We start from the raw sequence: 21,195 nt of genomic DNA on the forward strand, positions 1-21,195 counted from the left end.
CCGCATGGATCACGCCGAACCGGAGCCGGAGGCGGCAGAGCCGCCGGTCCATGGCGTCCATGGACCGAACCGGATCCGGCCGTCGTCGTACCGGGCGCTGCGAAGCGCCGTGTCCAGTCTGGCCCGGATAGACGACTTCTTCTGTGAGAAGATCGGTTCGGGCTTTTTCTCTGAGGTTTTCAAGGTGAGACCCACCTGCACGGGCACATGCATATAATGTAGTATTATATGTGTGTGTGTGTGTGTGTGTGTGTGTGTGTGTGTGTGTGTGTGTGTGTGTGTGTGATATATTTATTATACACGTAAATGTATATAATATACACACGTCTTGGTATAAACATGTAATTTTCTATTACATTTTCCTTTTTAATGCTAAATCCAATCACATTAAAAACGGCAATTAACTTCATTATGAAAAAGCATTGAATTTTACAGTCTTGCACTTGTATATACGTTTATTTCTTGCGTTTAGACAGGCAGTAGTAATAACTTGCTCTGTAGCTTGTTATAAACGTTAATATTGTTGCGTAATTATTACTCCTCTGTCCCCTGAACCAAAGACTTGTGCAGCGTTACTTATGTAATATGATGGTGCCAAAGCCCTAAGCACGTGCCATTGCGAAACCTTCTGTAATTGATCTAAGAGAACTTTCTATGAGTATGTATGTGCATTTAGTGCTTGACTGCGCCCCCCTTAGGATACCCTTAGATGGGGCAGAAAGAAAAGGGGTATCTGATCACAACAGGGCTTGAAGCTGCATTTCTGAGTAGTTATTACAGATTTTCAAAGTCCTGCCGTCAGCTGACCGTTAATGTACACTATTCTGGACTCTGTCCAGCTGGAACCGTCAAGATAAATCTCAAAGTTCCCTTATCCACCTTTTTAACTGAAGTCAGACACGCAAAGCAAGACTATCTGGCTATGTACCAGATCACCTTTGTGTTAAGGGTCAGGAAATTGGGGGTAAAACATTCTTGTGTTAATAAAAATGAGAAATGGAGGGGGGAAAAGTAACTGACCAGAATTTTGCAGTCATGCCTTCATATTCCCCCAAGTATAGTCAAGGTAAGTTTTTGAACCTGGTTTGTAAATGCATGAGGTTCAGGGTGCAGGGGAATATGCACTGTCCAGCAGGAAATGCACTAGCTTCCTGCATGTACCAAACGTGCAGCGGTTATTGATAATGTGCCTGCATGCAACTGATCCCATGTTGGCTTATAGGCTATAGAGGTCTCGCACGCTGCTGGGCGTGTCGTTCGTGACAGTGATGCATTAATGTTTTTTTTACAGCTGTCGTGCTGTACACTCGTAGGTATTCACACTAAGCTGTCCTCTGTAATATGCTACAGACACTTAGCAAAGTGCACTTGTCGGGACAGATCCCCCCCGTCTCTATAAATTACCTGATGTTCGTTGATCTGTGCATGCTTTAATGCCTGTCTGTCTCTTCACTGTTGTAATCTGAGCGTCTGAAGCGCGATGGAGCAAAGCCCTCTTTGTGCCGTGTTTTTGAGGGGAAATGCTCAGTGTGGTCGCCCGGGCTAATGAGGATTACCCTCATTAGAGGCTGTTGCTGCTCCTCCAGGCTCCTTTGTAAGGGGCTGGCATTGTGTTTGTGCAGCTCAGATCGGGTCACGGTTTAGGTTTAGTTCTTAGCCTGTAAAGGGATTAATGATGGAAATGCATGGTTGGAGGTGCCTCATAATGCAGGGGGGACATTCTTGTCTATTCGCAGGTGCTGTAAAATGTTGATTCATAAGTGGGTAAAATGTAGGTTTTTGAAACTAGGCCAAGGAGGTATTTTAGTCCGTGGGGGGTGTTAAGATCAGGTGATCCAGCCTGAATTGTGAACGTTTCTTTTAGGCGCGGTGTGAAATGGCCCCATCAAATGTTATGCTGGTATAGACATTAAAGACTAATTGGTGTGTCTGAAGGAAATGTCCTCTAGACTTTTTTTTTTTGAGGGAACCTCAACCCTGTTAAGAGGACTTTGACCTGCAGATTTCAGCTGCACGAGACTTTAGGAGTTTGAGTAACAAATCGCTCATGGCCTCCCCTTGCACAGAGAGATTTGGTCTTCCCCCTGGTTTCCCGGGGAAAGCCTCTGACTGTGCCCTTCTGGGTCTTTGGGTGGAATCTACAGGACAGTCCTGGTAGAGTGGATCTGTGACCTAATCTGTGGCTGACACTCTCACCTGGTAAAACACCCTGAATACCCCTCACCGCCCCGGCTTCCTGCTAAGGAAGAATCACCACTGGAGACGTACCACTGGTGTGAAGTGAAACCTGTGGTGGCTGAGCTCACTGATGTCACTGCATGCTGTCAGAGGGGCTTTCGGGGTGTTTATGGGTCATGGTGATTCAGGCTCTCGCTAGTGCCTTCGTGCATCCCCCCCCCCCCCCAAAGATGCAGCTTGGTTGCGTGTCACTGTGGAAGGTGCCGATAAGGGTGGCGAAGAGCCAGTTTTCACTAGAGGACCGTAGGGAGAGTCCCTGATGCTCTTGAACCTGCTGTCAACGTGTGAGGCAAAGCAGCTATGCCCACAGCACTCTGTACTTCTGATGCTCCTCTTAGAGCTGCCTGAGGTTCTGAGCCTTTGCCCAGTCCTCAGGCATCCTCCAGCAGTAAGCAAAGTCTGCTAATTAGGTGACTGCTGGAGTCAGGTTTGCAGGTTGAGGAAGTGGATTAAAATTTGGCCTGGCTTGGGGGCAGGGAGGGGGGACATTTATTATGCACCACACTGGAATCTCGATGCAGGCGAGTGTGACCGTGACTGTTGTGCAGTCCTCATTTGGTTGCACAGAGTCGCTCAGGGTCCGGCAGCGAATGGACCGTGGACCAACTCGCTCCTCTGGGTCCCGACTCTCCGTATGTGTCCTTTTCCATCAATGCTGTGAACCTCCACCGTCATGCCCCAGCTGCTGCTGTGTGGCTCATTCTGTCAAGGATTGTGGGGGCCTTCTGGGATGGCTGTGGTCCCAAAGATGGCCCCGGGGGATCTGTGATGTTGGAGGTCCTTGCGCTGGAGATGTTGGCCAGCCCCTGCCCCAAAGGGCAGGTGTGATGGTTTGCTGTAGGCTGTCCTGTGATCTCAGGGTGTGGTGCAGGAGCTGTGGACAAGGTGTCCTGCATCCATCGCCCTGCCCCTGTTTGCCTGTGATTATGGTCCTTGCTGATAAACGCTGGCTATTCTGTAGTAACACCTGCAGAGGGCGAGTCTGGGGCCACGCCTCTGTATGGTAGCTGCGCTGGGCCCGTACTGTAGGCCCTACATGGGCCTGCATGCCTGTAGCCCGCTCCTTCCCAGCTTCCGGCCTCCCCTCTACTTTCGTTTGTTTACACATGGTGTGTGACTTCCTGTGCTGAGATGTTGGAGTGTTTTTGGAGTATGGGGGCTGCTTTATCTGTGCCTGGGAGTGAGACTTCCTCTGCCGCTCGGTTCATAGGAGCAGTCACGGCGAGCGTGACTTCCTGTTTGTCTGAATGCCTTGGAGCTCTGCCATTGGTCTATCCTGTTGTCACTCGTCAGTTGCCGTGCAACGGTCGGCCACGCCCCTGCTCTTAAAATTATTATTCTGATCGAACACAGGCAGCTTTTCCTAGCACCGTGGTCCTTGGCAGCCTGGGGAAAGCCAGGGACACAGGGCTGCCAGGCTGACTGTTTACAGCTGGGAGGGGCTCAGGCTGTGGTGGGTGGGGGGGGTGCAGTGAGGCTGTATGTGGAGTTGTGGTGAGCTGGGGCTCGACCTTGTAGTTTGAAGCCTGTTTGCGTTTCGGAGATGAACTCCATGTGGAATTTGAGGCAGATACGCCGACTTGATCGGCTTGCTGCTTTGAGGGCCTTGTTTGTATCAGTCCTTGACTGGCTATGCGAGTAACACTCAATAATTCATTGACATGCCAAGCGAGCGGTGGCCTTGGAGGAAGTCGGATCCCTTTCCTGGCTGCGTGAGCTCCTGCCTTGGGGCTACTATGAATGTGGCCACAGGTGCTGGGTCTTGCTTGGATGGGGGTGACGATGTGGTACATAGGACTGGACCTTCTGGAGATCAGAACCAGAATGTCCCTTCTGCCAGTGCTCAGTGTTGTGCATCCCTCGTAGCCCGTCAGAGCCTCCTGCTGTCTTGCTCGCCCCGCTCTTCTCGTCGAGCCCCATCTGGTTGGTGGATTGTGAAGTGACGGAGGCAGGCAGCCAATCAGACGGGCTTTTTGCGGCGGTAAGCCGGGCCACGTCCTACGGCGGCATGGCGCCCGCCTCCACCGCATTTTCATCTCCTCAGCTAGCGGCAGTGGTCCGCTGGGTAGAGCGTATTGACCCAGGGAACTTTCCGGAAGATCAGCAGACATCCAGTGTGAGCTGACCATGGGAGTGTTTGGGGGAAGTCGGCTGCTCTGGGAATGAGACGCAGAATCACGTCGGTGATGATTAACCCTGAGCCAACAGCACTGACACCGAGCTATCGATCTGCTGGTAGTGTTATTAAAGCGCTGGAATGCCTGTGTGCCATAAAGCGATGTTTTATTTAGTGTGTGGGTGTACTGCCTGTATCCATCGACCTCCCTGCTCATCTAGGAGTGATGCCTCGCAGATGCAGGAGGTACCCAGTAGGCGGATGGGTCCCAGGCTGTAGCAAACCAAGGTCGTCCTGTCCGCTCACTGCCTCTGCTGTCCCGCGGCCTGAGTTTTCGCACAAACTCTTTCCCCCCCCCCCCCCCCCCCCACATGCCTCCCACCTGTCCAGGATAAGGAGATGCTTACAGGTTCAGTCACATGTATCTGTGCTCTGGTCTTTCCCAGGACAACCCAACATGAATCTTGAGTAATGATTCACAGCCAACAAGAATATCAAACCAAGGCTTGGGACGTTCAGTTTAATCAAAACGGATTAAATGGATGGAGTTTTTATTCATGCAGGTACCTGGGGACAACTTGGATTTTATTCTTTATTTTTCCCTAGTTTGTCCTCTTGGATGTTAAACTACAGCAGCACCGTGTTTTCTGTGCATGGCGGCCGTGGACGTGGTATCCTGTTGATTTAACTCGGCATTTAGCATCCTACTTCCTTAGAGAGAGAGAGGCTGGACAAAACCCAGATGTAGAACCAGAACGGGGGCCTGTTAAGACACGCCTGCTGCATTTAGACGTCTCCCCTGTTTGCTGTTAGCAGGTCTCGCGTGCGTCTGTCTTGATGCCGCCTGCAGTCTTTTGCAATGCGGTTTGACCTGTGTCTGTTTTGGTCCTGAGCTCGGAGGAAGGTAGTGTGTGCTGCCTGGTACTGTGTGTTTCGTATGAGTGTAAGTTTGCACGAACTGGGGTCAGGCTGAGAAAGAAGCAGCTTCTTGGTTTCTTGGATAAAATTGGTCCCGACCATGGTGATGCGTGATTGCGGGTGGGGAGGGCGGTGAGATGTGCAGAGATGGGGGCAAGTCAGGTGCACGTCTGCTATCCCTGTGCATCATATGGGGGAGCTGATGGCTCCAGTGCATGCTGAATGGCCCAGCAGCGTGGGGCTGTAGCGGCGTGTCCTGGATATGCTCAAGTACAGAGTCGCTCCCTGGCCAGTGGACGTGTCACTGCAGCCACTGATGTCAGTTGGCCCGGATTTTGCCCCAGTGGATGATGGGAATTCAGAAAGCCTATTAGTAAGCAAGGCCAAAGTAGCACTTAATCCTACTGCAGGGGGACAGACCTGCTAGGTACTGCGTAGATTAGTCCCACACTCAGACCACATGTCAAGCAGTGACCTTCCCATGCATGATCTATCTATACACAAACTCGCAGTGTTATAAACAGTCCTGTAACTCGCGCTTTTATTTCAGGTTGCTGTTCAGACACCATCTGCATTTGGGCCCTGTGTGTGTAAAGGGGTAAACAACGGCTCTCGGGAGGCGTTGTTGCTGATGGGGTGGCGGGCGTTTTACTACTGCAGGTCATGATCTGTATCATGCAGGGCCTGGTGCATGTCTCACGGGTCGTCTTGTCTGCGTTAGTTATCTCTCTGTTAAACACTGACAGCCACACGTTAGTGGGGTGTTAAGGGGCTTTTGCTGGTGGGGAAGCCCAAGTTAGAGCTTTTCAGAGGAACGTTCTGGAAATGATGTAGATCTGCCCTCGGCGAAGGTACTCAGCAGTTTCCATAGCCTTCACACCAGCTTGAAAACATGCGAATGAAAAGGAGGATTAATGAGCCTGGGACGTTCCTCCCCCTGAGGGGCTTTCAGGGGAACTGCCTGTGTATTTACCCACCGCTCACCCTCCCCGTCCTGCTTCCCTCCCCAGGTGCAGCACAGGATCACAGGGCAGGTCATGGCGCTGAAGATGAACACGCTGGCCAGTAACCGAGCCAACATGCTGCGGGAGGTGCAGCTCATGAACCGGCTGTGCCACCCCAACATACTCCGGTCAGCTCCGCCAACATCCCCCCCTCCCCCGGTCATGTGACCCCTGTTTACATGTCCCCCAACTAGCTGACTCAGGGGCACGTGCTAGCAAGTAGAAGCATATCCTTCCTTAATTTTGTGTAAAAATAGCCACAGAAGATGTAAACGGATGAAATTCCTCTTTCTAAATCTCATTTTATATCGCAGAAAAATATGCATGTTCGCTGGATGAATTTTCAGCCATTCTGGTAGCGCTGCTCTCTTTCTGCATCCGCTCTGTTGGCGGAGAGGCCCTGACCCAGGCATTGTCTGTGGAGACCCTCTTACCATGACTCATGCTTACCCTCAGGCTTCAACAGGCTCTCGCTCTGGTGCCTGGTGGCTTCTGCATTCAGCTCCTCTCTTGAAGTGTCACCAATGCTTTACTCCCCCCACGCTAATGTGATCAGCTGCACGCCTGAGTCAGATGAAAGCAGCAGTATCTTTATCCTGAAGACACAGGATTTGTGCCCCTTTTGACACGGTCCCTAAATCAAACTAAGGGCACTTTTACACTGCCCCAGGTACCATACTTTTGGTACTTCAAGAAAGTACCCAAAGTACAGTACTTCAAGGTGTTGGTTTTCCACCGGCGTAAAAATTGTGTTAAATGACGTCATAACGCATTGTTATGCGAGGTGGGGTATTTTATATTGAATTTTTAAAATGACTGTAATATATTGTAGAGCTGGACGATGTGTGATATTAATACCAACATCGCATGTTATGCACATTCAATTCTTACCTCTCCAGTAAGATAACGATCAGATATTTTCTTACTTTCAATTCTATACAGACATTTATAGCACAGGGAGTTTGACTACAACATTTATACTCTGTCATGAAAAAACCCCAGGCTAGCTTTGCAGTGTTAATTTTTCCTTTTTTAGATTGTCTACTATATTTAAATGTCAGTTTAACTTTGCTGCTTTTCCATGAGCACTGCATGCGTTCTCTGAAACAATCATTTTCATTTTTGCTATTTAAATCACTCCTAGTCAGGTTTGTGCAAAATTTATTAACTCCTTTTTTGTGTTGTAAATATTGGGGTAACAGTTGCATCGCTATAGTGTCCTGTCCATGTGTATTAAACAAAATGCTTTTTAGAAATTTCTTTCTAGCTAGTTTTGGTACTGGTACTCAACGAAATCAATGGAAAAGGGAAAGTAGCTAATGCCTGGTACAGTGAAGTGGAAAAGTATCCTAAGTGACCAGGGCACAAGACAGTGGTACATACAGTGTAGGATGCCAGTCCGTCACAGGGCAGACGCACTGCAGGCCATCTGGAGATGCCACTAAACTGCAAGGCTGTAACATGGGGCTGACCATGCAAACTCCATGCGGATGGACTGGAGCTGGGCTTCCCTGCCCTGGATAATGGTCTTTCTGGGTCGTTTTTTGTTTTTCTGTGCAGGTTTGTCGGGGTCTGCGTTCACGAGGGGCAGCTCCACGCCCTGACGGAGGTGAGCTTGCTTTTGTACGGCATTCTGGGGATGTGGTTTGTTCTCGGTTATTCTCAGAACTGCCCTCTGATTGGCTGTGTTCCCGATGGTCCCAGTCTGGGGTCAAAGCCCATGTAAGCAGGCTAACTGGTGTGCATCGCGGACCTGTGCGTGGGTCATTTAGAATCCCTGTAGTGTGTGAGATGCGATCCTTGGCTGATGTTTCCCTGCTTTCCCCTCCCAGTACATCAATGGGGGTAACCTGGAGCAGCTGCTGGACAGTGAAGAGTATCTCTCCTGGGCTGTGAGGATGGACCTGTCCCTGGATATTGCGCGAGGGCTGCAGTACCTGCACAATAAGGGCATCTTCCACAGGGACCTCACCTCCAAGGTCTGGAGGCCTCCCATCTTCTGTGTCAAACCACCTTTTAAACATGTTTGGAATAACATCTCAGATCATGTTAACCTAATAAGATGTTTTGTGAAAGTAGTTTTTGCTTAGAGAAGTCTGTAGGCTGTACACAAGAGAACTAGTTCTGCTGTCCACATGGTCATCTTATTCTGAGTCTGAGGTTACCGTTTTCAGTTCAGCAGTTGTCTACTGAATCACAGTGGAGTCATGTGACCTGTGACATCACTGACGTGCCCAGGAGCTCAGGGTTAAAGTCTGAGAAACTTTTAGGTGTTTTTCAATACCAAGAATGCAAAGATCATACTTGTGGTATTGGCAAGACCAGTCTTGCTAACTTGCCTTCCCAGAATGAACTTGGGGTGCAATGAATCATGGGATTGGTCTTGTTTGGCAAGGATGCAGCTGAGATATCCTTTATATTTGGGGATTTTTACTGTCCTCTGTACTTCTATTCTAAGTACTGGAACTACTAAGATGATGTAAAATGGCTACTTGAACACGGGTATGGTTAGCGACACACATTGGGAAGCACCCTTTGATCTTGCGTGCACACATGCATGGAGTCCTGGTCTGTTTGTTTTATATGCTTTAAGCAGCCGTGTTCCCACGCTGCCCTCGCACTGAGGGTGGCTGCATGTGACGCCCGTCTTCTCTCTCTCAAATGCAGAACTGTCTGGTGAGATGTGAGAATGGGCTCTACAGCGTCGTGGTCGGCGACTTCGGCCTGGCAGAGAAAATCCCCGACTACAGGTGAGCGAAGGCGCCTGCAAGTCCCCCCCCTTCCCCATCTCAAGGGCGTTACCTGTGACTGCTGTGCTCTTCCCCGCCCACCTCTCCCTGCCATTGACCCTGAGGGGTTCTACCAAGAAGAGTCTATGAAGTTCAATTGGTGGAGGTTTCTGCCCTGAGGCATTGTGGAGACCGTAAGGCACACAGCTCCATCGAGTGAGGCTGGGATCCCTGATTTATTTCTAGAACTTTCTGTTGCATGTTGGGGACAGAGATGTCACAGGATTTCAGACCTAGATGTTGCGGTCTGGTCACATGACCACAGAGCTAACTGATGCCCTTCCGAGTTGCATAAATTGGACATGGTGTCGCCTGTTTCTCTTCTGCTAGGGAATTCTGCTGCATGTCTGGGGGGTCCCACTCCGTGACTGTGTGTGTGTGTGTGTGTGTGTGTGTGTGTGTGTGTGTGTGTGTGTGTACACACGCACCAGCGCAGGTCATGTAGTGTGCTGCTGTATGCCTCTGTACACGTGTGTAGTGTGGGTCCTGCTCTGAGCAGCGCGCTCAGCCGCAGGGGGGCAGGGTGTTTTGGAAACCTCTCCAAATAAGGAGAAGCTGTTCCAGAGGTTCTGCCTGTACTGTCCCCTGGCTTCCTCACTCGGTGTTTATGGGCTCTCGTGCTGTCCCTCTGGGTTTGGGTGACACGGCAGCGGTGGGGTGAGGCGCCTCCCCTTCGTCCAACCGCTATTCCCGTTTCTGAGGAAAAAGGTGCGCGTACAGTGACACGCAGCCCAGGGGGTGCCGTCCGTTCAGGTGGCCGCCTGCGTGCAGCGTCACTGAGCCGTCCTGTGTCTCTCTGTCCCCCTTCCCAGCGACGGCGTGGAGAAGCAGCCCCTGGCCGTGGTGGGCTCCCCCTACTGGATGGCCCCCGAGGTGCTGCGAGGGGAACTCTACGATGAGAAGGTGGGGGCACCTGGAGCGTGGTCTCCATTTAGGTGTCCTTGCTCGTGCCTGTATGGAGCCTCGCTTAGCCGTCCTATATCTCTAACTTGCGCTCACTGTTTGTTCTTGGTTCTTGGTGATATAGTTTTTTTTGACCCTGTAAAGTTGGCGACAGCCCCTGTTGTCATGGATCTTTATCATGTGACCTTGTTAAACAACGCCCCCCCCCCCCCCCCCCCTCGGCTGCAGGTGGACGTCTTTGCATTCGGCATCATCCTCTGCGAGATCATCGCCCGGATACAAGCCGACCCAGACTACCTGCCCCGCACCGAGGTATGTCTGCTTCCTGTGGGGGGCGCTGGAGGTGTCACGCGGCGTGCATGCGGACACGGACCTCCCTGCTGCGGAATGTGCCAGAAGAGGTCGTGCATAGCTATCTCGTATGGGTTTGGTGCCCGTATCACCTCGGTCGGGCAGGTTGGAGACCGTTGGACTGATAACTCTCCCAATGAGCCGTGACGTTGTGCTCACCTGTGTGTGTGTTTAACCAGCAATAACTATTTGCCGAAACAGATTGACTAATGCTACAGTCTGCCTAGGGTCCGTTCTTAGCGTTGTTTCCTCTAGCTTCCACGTGTGTCATCATGCCCATATGCCCATCATGCATCATATTCCCAGTATGACCTTCTGCGCTTGATCCCCATGGCTGTTCCTCGGATTACCGACATTCCCACGGTTGCAGCTCAATCAGGAATCTCTGTTTGCTCTCCTGAAATTAGCCAGGTGCTTTTTTCTGAGGACTTTAACCTCACTCGTGTCAAAACTTTGCTTTTCGGAACGGTTCCCAATTTCATTTGGCAAAATCCCCCAACCAGTCTATCCATTCGCAGTAACCCCCAACCAGTCCTAACTTGCAAGATCTCTGCTGAGGCGGTTAACGCATCTGGCCCTGTGAAACCACGCTGCAGCCCAGCCGCTCGCTCTGTCTACAGTGACGCTGTGTGTGTGTGTGTGTGTGTGTGTGTGTGTGTGTGTGTGTGTGTGTGTGTGTGTGTGTGTGTGTGTGTGGGAGTCTCACAGCCTTTTTGTGGGTGAATTTGGAGAATCGCCCCGTGGAGGATGTTGAATATCTGTATGAGTTACTGAGCAGTGTGTGTGCGCGTTTGTGTACACAGCATATCAGTGAGTCGACCTTTGCACGTCCCCAAAGTGGCAGTACGTCAGTCCTCTGCACAAAGACGCAGATGAAAACTACTCGCTGATTGGGGGGGGGGGTGGCTTGGGGGCTGGGGACCGCATGGAAATGAAACTGAACAATGGTTTATGAACCGGTGTTGAAAAGCTGAAACCTGGTGTGTGTGTGTGTGTGTGTGTGTGTGTGTGTGTGTGTGTGTGTGTGTGTGACTAGCACCTTCTGCCTCTTGACGTCACCTGCTGCTCCCCCCCACTCATCTGCCTCCACTGTCCAGCATCAGCGAGCATTTTTATTGCCGCAGTACAATGTGAGCATGCCTGGTCTGAGCTCTCTGCACAGGGTGTGCCCTCTGCTGGTGAATCACAGGCATTACCTTGTTTGCACTAACTGGGTCTCCTCCAGAATCTTCATGCAGTTCCTGCTGCAGCTGCCTGCATCTTAGGAAATGCATGCCATGCCTTTTTTACCCCTCGCAGCTATGCGTGGCGGATCGTACTTCTGTGCTGGTAACAGGAGGCTTATACTTTGGAAAGGGCTTAAATGGTGTTTATTTTGTTTGGGGTGGTTTCTTTGTCTTGATTGTAACCCCTGTGCGCCTGGAGCCTGTCACCTGTTCTGGGGTCAGTGTGTCCTGATTTTGTGTGCCTCTGCTGCAGGACTTTGGGCTGGATGGGGAAGCCTTCCGGAACATGGTGGGGGACTGTCCACCCTCCTTCCTGGACCTGGCCTTCTCCTGCTGCAACGTAAGACGCATTCAGATGTCCGGAGAGATGCTCGTATGCGTTGATGCCTCCTCAGCCTTCCTGACATGCTCTTTTCTTCTCCCCTCCCCTCAGATGTGTGCTGCCCAGCGGCCCCCCTTCATCAAACTAGTGGCACAGCTGGAAATCCTGCTTGTGGAGAAGGAAGAGCCTGTGACTCAGGGTCAGTGCGCTGATTCAGTGGGATTTATTTTTGTATAGTGCCTTTCACAACAGTCACCCCAAGGCACTTAACATGAGTGTGTGGCAATGCGTTGCTGCATCGTCTAACCAAGACGGTACATGATCGGGGAGGAGGGAAAGAAGCAACGTAAAAAAATGGGGGCAGAACCAAAAACTCCCAAGTAGGGACTTGGAAACCTCTGTGGGTCAAAGGTTGACATTACAGAATACATCAGCGGCCTGGGTGGCGCCTAGAAACCCCCCCACATGACCTCTGTCCCGTCGTACTTTGTGTTTTGGGGTATGGATTGGGGGACTTTTTTCCTGACTTGCTGTTTGTGTCCCTCTCAGCCCTTGCCAGCTGCCCCCGGCGACGGCGGTCCTTCTGTGCCCCGGGCGATCAGGGGCTGTCCCGGAGCCAGTCGGACATGCTGCCGCCTGCCGTGCCACCCACCTTGGGCACGCCCGCTCGGGTCAACCCTTTCTCCCTGCGCCAGGACCTGAACGGGGGCAAGATCAAGCTTTTCGACACGCCCAGCAAATCTGTCATCTCGCTGACCTTCACCCTGCCGCCGCCCCCAGAGACCTGCGGCAGCCCCACCGAGGCGGAGCCCCCGCGGGGTTTACACCGGCGGTGCCAGTCGCTGCCCTGCACGCCCGACCTGAGGGGCGCGCCCTTGCTGGCTGCCAACCTCAGTCACGATGCACGGCCAGAGGGCATGGCGATGCTGCAGGATACAGACAGTGAGGAGGAGGAGGAGGAGGAAGGTGAGGCTCCGGAGAGGAAGGACGAGGCTGGTGAGGGTTTGCATCGTACTATGGATGACTCGGGCGTCCCCCTGGACCTAGACATGTCCCCCCTGGACCGGCTGGAGGAAGAGGGGGAAATGGAGAATTTGTGTCTTGTGGAGCCAATGGACTGTACCAGCTCCCCCGATGGTCCAGTCCCCATCGCGGGAAAGCCCTCGCTCACCAACAGCCCGGTGATGAATGGCTGGGACCTGCCCATCTCCAATAGCCCCTCGTCCCTGTCTCCCCTTCCCCACCTGGAGAACAACAACAGCACCGTGGTGATGAGCCGACCCCTGGGCTATGGCGACAACGGGTACCACAGTCCGCCCGCGGGTGCGGCGCCCTTCCCGCTGCCCAGCTCTGGGGGAAGCGGCCTGGAGCAGGACGAGGTCATTTCCTGTCCTGGCTGCTGCCTGGCAGGGCTGAGCTTCTCTTCAGTGTGTCTGCGCACTCCCCCACGAGCCCGGAACCCCCACCATCCCTACAAGAACTTGAACGGCGACGCGGCACGGGGGCTGCTTGGCCACAGCGGCAAAAGCCTGGCCTCCTCCACAGGGTCATCGGAGCCGGGGTTGGCCCTCCCGGGTGCTCAGACTTAGATCGCCCCCTACTGGATGGCCTGTGGAAGTCGCTTTCACACCACCTGTTAAAAAAAAAAAAAAACAGAAGAGAATACTGTGCACCTTTTTATTGTAATGGCTCATGTTTGGTATGATGCAGATTATTGCTACTGATGTCATTACTGATATTGGCAGTAGGATGATTTTTGGTGTTCAGATCACTAAATGGCAAATCAGAGTATGATGCCCCTGTAAGCTTTGATGAACTGGAGAAGGGGAGCACATTAGAAGGAGTGGCACGTGTGAGTGAGTGTGTGTTTGTGTGCGAGTGAGTGTGTGTACCATGTGTAATATATTTTGAAATACCGTTTTATGTAATCGCAGGGAATGGTTGCTTGTGTTTCCTGGGCCTGGACCGGGGGTCTGGGAGGGGGATTTGCAGGGGGAAACAGGGAGGATGTTAAGATTTTGAGCATGTTGTCTTTATTGCATGATTTCCCCCCCCCCCTCCCCCAACCTGCCTCCTGATCTGAGATCAGTATGGTGAGTGTTAGTGGTCTGAAAACTGACTAGGACAGAGAAGACCTGGACCCCCCCACCCTCCATAAGTCTTTAATGCAACTGGAATAGCGCAAAACTCGGGATGTAATGACTGCCTCCAACTGATGGGGGGGAAAAAAACTGATATTTATCTGATAATAAAAAGATGTTATTCTTAATTTGGTGAAATAAAAGTGGTATAACATTTCTTACCATGTACTCTTCTGAGTATTCTGCAGTGTAATCTTTATTGATGTTGGATTTTTTTTTTTCCCCAACCTTAAACTGGTGCTTCTCTTTCCAGTTTTTTTTTTTTTATATTTATTTATCTTTTTTTTTTTTTTTTTTTTTTTTTTTTTAAATCCGGGAAGCCGCGTTATTCCAGATGTCCTCGTATACTTGTATGTTTGTGCACATGTATGTATAGCCTGCCCTGCGTGGCTCGCGTATGTGAGGGGGATGACCACATGGGCCATCAATCCCAGCATCCCTCCTTAGCGGTTTGTGGTGTTTGGGGGTTGGGTGTAGCCTCTGCCCTTGGGGAAGGTTAGGTTTTGGTTTTGTTTTTCGTTTTTATTTGTGATCTGTCTCCCTGACTGACCGCTTCTGCTGAGCAGGAATGGGGAAGCTGACCTGCAGTTCATGTGCTGGGTCTGACCATAGAAAGTGGTGTTTTGGTGCGGATCGCAGTAAGGTGTTTGTGACTCTGCCCTCGAACTGAGCCAGCCATCCTGTCAGGCCCCCTCTGCGGGCCTGTGCACGGGCTGCGGCACCATCGCTCTGTCTCGAAGGCCCGTCCCAGATAGACGTGCAGCTGAATTACAACTCCTATTCCTTGTAACTGAGGAGCAAACTGGAAACACCCCCTTCTGTCCTGATTGTTTCACAGAAATACTAACCTGTGAGCCGGTTCAGAAGTCTGCCCCCTGCTGGTGACGCTGACACCGGCAATGGTCATGCTCGCCTGTGAAACTGGCTGCTGAATGGGACCGTTTGTGATCAGAGTGAACAGCGTGAGCCGTGCGCTCGAGACAGACACCACGTGGAAAGGAGTGAGGAGACAGAGAGCTGACTGAATACGTTTTAGGGCCGATGGTCTTGAGTCCCATTTTAATGTGCTTCATCTTCAGAGCACAAGAAGGCATGGAAACTGAGGAAGCACCTATGACCCCGGCAGTTCCCCCCTCCCCGACCTTGGCTCAGTACTCCTGTTTGGGCCACTGCCGCTGTACAGCCAGCCCCTCCCCTTTTGGCCCCAGCAATGACGCATCGATCCAGCAAATGAGCGAGTGACCAGCAGCGTGGGGGCTTAGGCTCCTCCAGACCCCCTCCCACCCCCCACAAAGCACTTAATGTATTATTATTATTATTATTATTATTATTATTATTGGAATTGAATTGCCAGCTTTAAACCAAGTGTTGAGATTCCTAGTGAAGAAAATGTCAAATAAATGTATTGAATGTTAAGTGTCTGTGTGCGAGTGATTTATTAAATTTCGGTTGTGACTCTTCGCGTAGTTGTATAATACTTAACTGTTTCTGTCCACCAGGGGGCAGTGCGGGGCACCACATAAGTGGATACTGAAGCACAGCTGGTTGTTAGCCTACACTTAGTTATGCAAATTTTCCTAAGCGCTTGCATTGTTCAGATGCCCCTGAGCACTCAATGCAGACTAAGGAGGTATGTAGATACATGGCATTTCTGCGTTGCTGTCCATCAAAACCTCGGCACAGCTGTGCACTCCGCGGCTTCGTTTCCTCCAGTTTATTTTTTTCCTCTTACACCTTCCTTCCTCTTTGATCTGCCGTTACCCCACCTTATGGTTTCTCTCTTTTCCTTATCACTGCGGTGTCGTCCTGTCACTTTCCCAGGGGGCGAGATTGAGCGAGTACCGTATCTGCGCGTGGCCTGTGATGGATCGCCTTGCCTTTCTGCCGTCAGTCTCCGGACTCGCTCACCACGCCCCTTGAATACACTGTCGTATACCATAGAACCTTTCAGATCTGCTGCCCAAATGTTATGACTGAACATGATTTCTTCCTAACTCTGTCCTTCCCTGTCTTCAGTAGGAACAGAGGTCATTGCCGTGATGATCCTCAGCGCTGTGTCACTTCTCCTGCACGTCCTCGTCCTGAGTGTCCATGCGGACACGTCCTCACCAGGTGGGTGCTCATTCCGTACCGCTTGTATTCTGTTCAGGGAAGTTCCCTTAGATTGTTTACCAAGTTCGTTATTTCATGATTTGCTGGATTGACTGAATGGGTGGAGGGGGTTGTTTACTGGCTATAACGGAGAGCTAAATACTCAGTCGCTTGAGGAGGAAGAATCCCTCTGGTTTTCACAGCACTGTTTAGTTCAGCAGGGGGGGATTCCCTTTTCCTTGATTTACGCATAGGTGTAGTGAAAGTCAGCATCAGCAGGGCAGGGATACCCCACTTAGCGCTACCATTGACAGTCGGCTAGGTTACCTGGCCCATCTGACTTGAACTGGTCTCGTTGGCCATGGGCTGCTCTATTCATGCTGGGTTTGTCCTGCAGAGACTTGTAATTGCTTAGCACCGACTGTGCTGTCCAGAAATTTATTGTCGTTTGACAGCTATTTCCTTCAGTTTGTTTCGCGGCAACCTGTTGCACTGCCTCGTTCTTAAACATGTAATTATCGTTTGTGTAACAGTTTGCGGCCCACACCAGTGAACTTGCATCTTAAAGAACATTTTAGTATTCATTTGCTCAACACACTTGATCAAATAATGTGAAGATTTAGTAAGTGTGACACTTGGATTAGTGGAGCTGGAGCAAAAGTGATCATAGCAGTGTTTCCCAGTCCAGTCCTTGGGACCCACGTCCGGTCCATGTTTTTGCTGCCTCCCAGCTCTCTACCAGGGAGCTGGAAGGGATCAATAATGTGGACCGGCTGTGGGTCCCTTAGGACCGGATTAGGACCTGAATGAGGTGCGTGTGAAGTGCTCTTCCTGTTTGAAGGCTCATTATTTTGTGACCTTATGTGACACCCAGGCTTCTCCCTACCCCCATGTAATGTGACACTCCAAACTCTGGATCTGGGCAGCTTCCTGCACTGGGAATGCCCCCCAATGCCCCCCAACACCACCTTCACGGTCGAGACCCATACACAGGGGTAAGTTTGTTCGTGTGAGACCGTGTGACCAAGGCTGTGGGTGCCTGCTTGTTTCCGCTGTAGAACGTGATTTAGGCAGATGTTTCGGAGGCAAACCTGCTGTTGGACATACAAAGTGCTGTCTTATGGACAAGAAGATCCATGTACGCTGGCCTGAACGGAACACCTGCTATTTCCTTACTTTTTTCAAAGATGTTCATTATAGTCTGCAACAAAAAGGTGCCAGGATCCCCTGTCATATGCCCTGTATGTCAGTCTGTCTATTTGTAGACCTCTCTGTACAGAAGACCCCCTTTTGCCAAATTGCAAGCCGGAGAGCCCTGTTCAGATTAGTTCCGGTCGATGCTTAAGGTCAGCAAATGTCAGGGAGACGTTTCACGGAGCAAATGCACGAGTTGAGACGTCAGGACGCGATCGAGAGCATCTCGTCTGTGGTTTGCAGAAACCTCAGAAACAAAATCATGTAGATGAGTCACTTGTGATTAATCTGCTCTTTCTCTTGTAATGTCTCAACATGGTGTGAAATCCTTTTTTGTTTTTTTTTTGTCAAGCATAGTGAAGCCGTTTTTTGTGTAATACTTTATCAGAGTTATTAATCTAACCGTCGTATCAGTCTTTGCTTTCAGAAACTCCCTCCTCTAATTCAGACTGATGTGACTGAGTTATATTATTAATTAATTGTGATGCGAGTAGAGTAAGGGGGGAAAAAACTTCTCAGATTAAGTACCAGTTTGGGCTCGTACCCGCTGATGGACTGGCATACAGTAAGGGTGTCCCTCTGCCCCCAAGCTCACTGTCATCCTGTAATACTTAAGTGGTTATGGAAGATGGATGGATACAATCTTTGCAAGCTCTGACAGGTAGTGAGCTGGCTTTGCTGAGTCTGTGGTTTTGCCTGGGGTAACAGCGATTGCGCCTAACTTGACAAAAGTTCGTTTGAATCTGAAATTGAGTTTGAATCATTTTCTCCTTCGCCCTTTGGTTGCCCCTCAGAAAATCCAAGTGGAAGAAGGTGTTGCAGTGCACTGGCGTGACCTCCCGTAGCTGTGACCTCTCACAGGCCTTCAGCAGCTTAGACCTGTACAACTTCGTCCGGCTGAATAGGACGATGCCTGGGGAACATCCAGCCTGGACGTGGCAGCGCATGGTTGATCTGAGTTCTGAAAGTAAGCTCTCCACAACAAGCGCTCTCATTCACTGGGTGTCCTCCTGTAGCAGGTCAGGAGAGCAGGCGTACGCTTCTCTGAAACTAGTGTGGAGTATTTTAGTCCTGAGGTCACAACTAGTCAAAAAAAAAAGAGTATTAACCCAGGAATTGTCATTAGCGACAGGAATCTCAGTTGTACACAAATCCAGTTGTGTTGTATGATTTTTTTTCTTCCATAAAACCCAAACCGTAATGGCTGCAGAAATGGACTCAGCTTGGGGTCCCTCCCTTCTGCTTGATGATGGTTTGCTCTCTTCTCAGTGGTCTTCAGCGCCCCCACCCTTGCCCTGTCTCTCAATGGAAGCCGGCTGAGGGTAGAACTGTGGTTCCCCATCTCTCTCAGCAGGTCCCTCTGCCCGGGCAAAAAGACCTGCTCTGTTGCTATGGTGATGAGGCCCACAACCAACATTACGGTGTATGAGGTGCACCAACCCTGCGAAGGCCAGGTACCACTACTGCCTCCATTTTCCTAGCTGGCCTCCTGCTTGCTTGCATCGCTATATCATCGATTGTATTATGTCAGTGTAGTGTGGAACTCTTTCTGGGAGCTGAGCCCTAAAGCTTCTGATTCATTCTTCCTTGCCCTTCTCCCAAGCCTCTGGTGTTCTCTGGTGCCCCAGCGACCTGCTCCTCCACCTGTGACCACCTCCTCCATCTGCCCCTGTGGCAGACACACAGCCAGCAGGTCATGGAGGAGCAGCTGAGCTTTGAATTCGAGAATTTGAAGGAGGGATGGAGCTACTGTGCAGTGGCCAACTTCACGGGCAGCGCCACTGCTGCCCCTTGCTGCATCTCCCTGGCCCCCGGGGTCACAGGTGGGCCGCCTCCCCCTGTAAAGGTCAAAGGGTCAAAACAAAAGGAGCCGTTTCTGGGTTGAGTGAACGGGCGAGTGGGAGATGAGATTGCGAGCATGTTTTCACGCGTGTGTTTCCTGTGTAGTGCTGAAGCCCCTGCCGGTGACTCTGGGGGCTTGCTGTATGCTCTTCATCTCTGCAGCCATCCTCTTCCTCTTCAGAAGATACTGGCCGTCGACTGAGTCCCCTCTCCCCAGACCACTGGTGTGCTACATCGTCCTGGCACATCATGAGCTCATTAACACATTAACAAGCACTGTGGGGGTGGGGGCTGTGTGTCTGTAATCGTGTATGCATGTGATTGTGTGCATGTGACTGCGTATGCATGTGAAACTCCTTCTCACTGAGCCCTGTCCCCCGGCTGTCACAGGGCTCTCTGCAGGACTTCTCCTCCCGGGAGCTGGCCATGTCACCGGAGGACTGTGCTGGAGACCACCTGTCTGTCTTGTCCCTGTCGGTGTCCAGCCCCGCCTTGCCCGCGGCAGCAGACGCCCTGCGGGATGACTTCAGCCTTCCATGTGGTTACTATGACAACCCGCTTCGTCCCGACTCCATGGGTGAGGAGGATTGGGAAGATTGGGAGGCAAGCAGCATTCCCTTGCAGGACCATGAGGCGGTGAGGTCATGTGGATCCCCTATGGGCTCTTTGGCAGCCTGTGACGGAATGCGGCAACTCCCTTTAGGGAGCGGGGGGCCCTGGGACATCCCTCTTTGCTCGGTGAGGCTGGCCCCCCCTGAAGCGGAGGCTCTCCAGGACTGGATCCACTTTCCTGGTCCAACCGGATTGAAGGAAGCTGCCCCCCTGGCAGAGCGCACAGAACTGGGCCAGACGGAACCTGCAGTTGACTTTTGTTTTTCTGATGATTGATGTACGGGTCTGTAACTTACAGATAGGAACCAAATCGGAATCAAAGTGGACCAGGTGACATGGGTGGGCCTGTGTGATACAGCCCCCCTACATTTGCTGGTGCTGCCTTTGGATCAGTAACAGCAGTAGTTATGTGCTGCAGATAAGCATGCCTCCGCCCCCCCATCGCACCCCCCAGGCCTGATGCAGGCAGTGCTGGCTACGGTCTCTGCGCCAAGATGAGAGATGAATGGGCTGGGAGATGGCAGGCTGACTCAGATCTACCACACACCGCTGGCCAGCTATGCGCTTGAGTACCCCCACCCCCAATTTTCCTCCACCCACAGCCCACTGCATGTTATTATTCTGTGCTTTGCATCTGCCTGGCCCCCCTACCCCCCCCCCCCCAATATAGATGATACTCTGTATTGTTTTTCTTCATGACGAGTTAGTCTTCAGGGAAACAGAAACTCTGCGCTTGCGACGTGCACCGTGATTCTGCGCCCCAAGGTGTGACCGTTAACCCGACATGCTCCATAAAGCCAGCATTGGACACCAACTGCTGACTCCTGCATTTTTTTTTTTTTAAATGAAAAATTCCTCCACGCTGCACTGTCCCAGAGTTGATGCTAACTGTGGTGATGGTGGTGGGGGGTAGCAGTCTTCGGTCATGTGACCACCGTGGAAGCTGCCCTCACCTATATCAATGGCAACTCATGAAGAGGAGGAGGAGCAGACTCATCAGGTCAAGGAGCCAAGGAGCGTGGTGTGATAGAATAGCATGGCGGGGGGGAGGTTTACCTCACACAATGAACACATTTGAGTAACCAAAGTGGGCCTGTCGAGTGCCATTATGGAGCAGCACTGGCCTGCTGCCATCTCCCTGCGTGCGGCTCCATCACTCTATCCGCCCTAGTGCAGGAGATGCATTTTTTTCTTTCAAAGCACCCCTGTGGTTTACCAGTGGAAGGCCCTCGCTGGGTTTCGCTTTTCAGGCGTGGTAACATGGCAACTCAGCAGATCAAACCGGATCGAGCCGGAAAAGATGAGTGATGTTTGAAAGAGAGGCTGGTTTTTAAGTTCCCTATTTCTCGGAGAGACCGCTGGGGGTGAATGGGACTTGACGTTGCTGTAGAAGAGTTTGGGTATGACAGCAAGGATTCTCCACCTGTTACACCACGTGGCAGGTTAGT

General features: G+C 51.3%; 2 protein-coding genes across 3 annotated transcripts; both read left to right on the forward strand.

The window, feature by feature from the left end:
- Positions 1-4: 4 nt before the first annotated feature.
- tesk1b (testis associated actin remodelling kinase 1b) lies at positions 5-13,530 on the forward strand. Its single transcript, XM_048971271.1, has 10 exons — positions 5-184; positions 6,283-6,404; positions 7,837-7,885; positions 8,109-8,255; positions 8,944-9,026; positions 9,878-9,968; positions 10,197-10,280; positions 11,799-11,885; positions 11,979-12,066; positions 12,417-13,530. Exons 1-10 carry the CDS (start codon positions 5-7, stop codon positions 13,454-13,456), a joined length of 1,971 nt encoding a protein of 656 aa, XP_048827228.1. The 3' UTR covers positions 13,457-13,530.
- Positions 13,531-13,679: 149 nt separating this feature from the next.
- Positions 13,680-20,404, forward strand: si:dkeyp-75h12.7 (uncharacterized). 2 transcript variants are annotated; one of them, XM_048971324.1, is made up of 8 exons: positions 13,680-15,638; positions 16,025-16,120; positions 16,974-17,094; positions 18,088-18,260; positions 18,563-18,747; positions 18,897-19,116; positions 19,241-19,359; positions 19,526-20,404. In XM_048971324.1, the coding sequence occupies exons 2-8, from the start codon at positions 16,048-16,050 to the stop codon at positions 20,021-20,023; spliced, it is 1,389 nt and encodes a 462-aa protein (XP_048827281.1). In that variant the 5' UTR covers positions 13,680-15,638; positions 16,025-16,047; the 3' UTR covers positions 20,024-20,404. The 2 variants fall into 2 exon arrangements, with proteins under 2 accessions (XP_048827281.1, XP_048827280.1); XM_048971323.1 differs by lacking the exon at positions 13,680-15,638 and adding an exon at positions 15,672-15,894.
- Positions 20,405-21,195: the final 791 nt, after the last annotated feature.

This window comes from Brienomyrus brachyistius, chromosome 12 (genome assembly GCF_023856365.1).
Source record: "Brienomyrus brachyistius isolate T26 chromosome 12, BBRACH_0.4, whole genome shotgun sequence".
In the NCBI taxonomy this organism is placed as follows: domain Eukaryota; kingdom Metazoa; phylum Chordata; class Actinopteri; order Osteoglossiformes; family Mormyridae; genus Brienomyrus; species Brienomyrus brachyistius.

Coding starts and splice junctions, on each gene's coding strand:
- tesk1b (XM_048971271.1), top strand. CDS start 5: ATGGATCACGCCGAACCGGAGCCGGAGGCGGCAGAGCCGCCGGTCCAT. Junction 7,886..8,108: donor AGCTCCACGCCCTGACGGAG/GTGAGCTTGCTT, acceptor TTCCCCTCCCAG/TACATCAATGGGGGTAACCT. Junction 12,067..12,416: donor GGAAGAGCCTGTGACTCAGG/GTCAGTGCGCTG, acceptor TGTCCCTCTCAG/CCCTTGCCAGCTGCCCCCGG.
- si:dkeyp-75h12.7 (XM_048971324.1), top strand. CDS start 16,048: ATGATCCTCAGCGCTGTGTCACTTCTCCTGCACGTCCTCGTCCTGAGT. Junction 16,121..16,973: donor TGCGGACACGTCCTCACCAG/GTGGGTGCTCAT, acceptor TGTGACACCCAG/GCTTCTCCCTACCCCCATGT. Junction 19,360..19,525: donor CCCCTCTCCCCAGACCACTG/GTGTGCTACATC, acceptor CGGCTGTCACAG/GGCTCTCTGCAGGACTTCTC.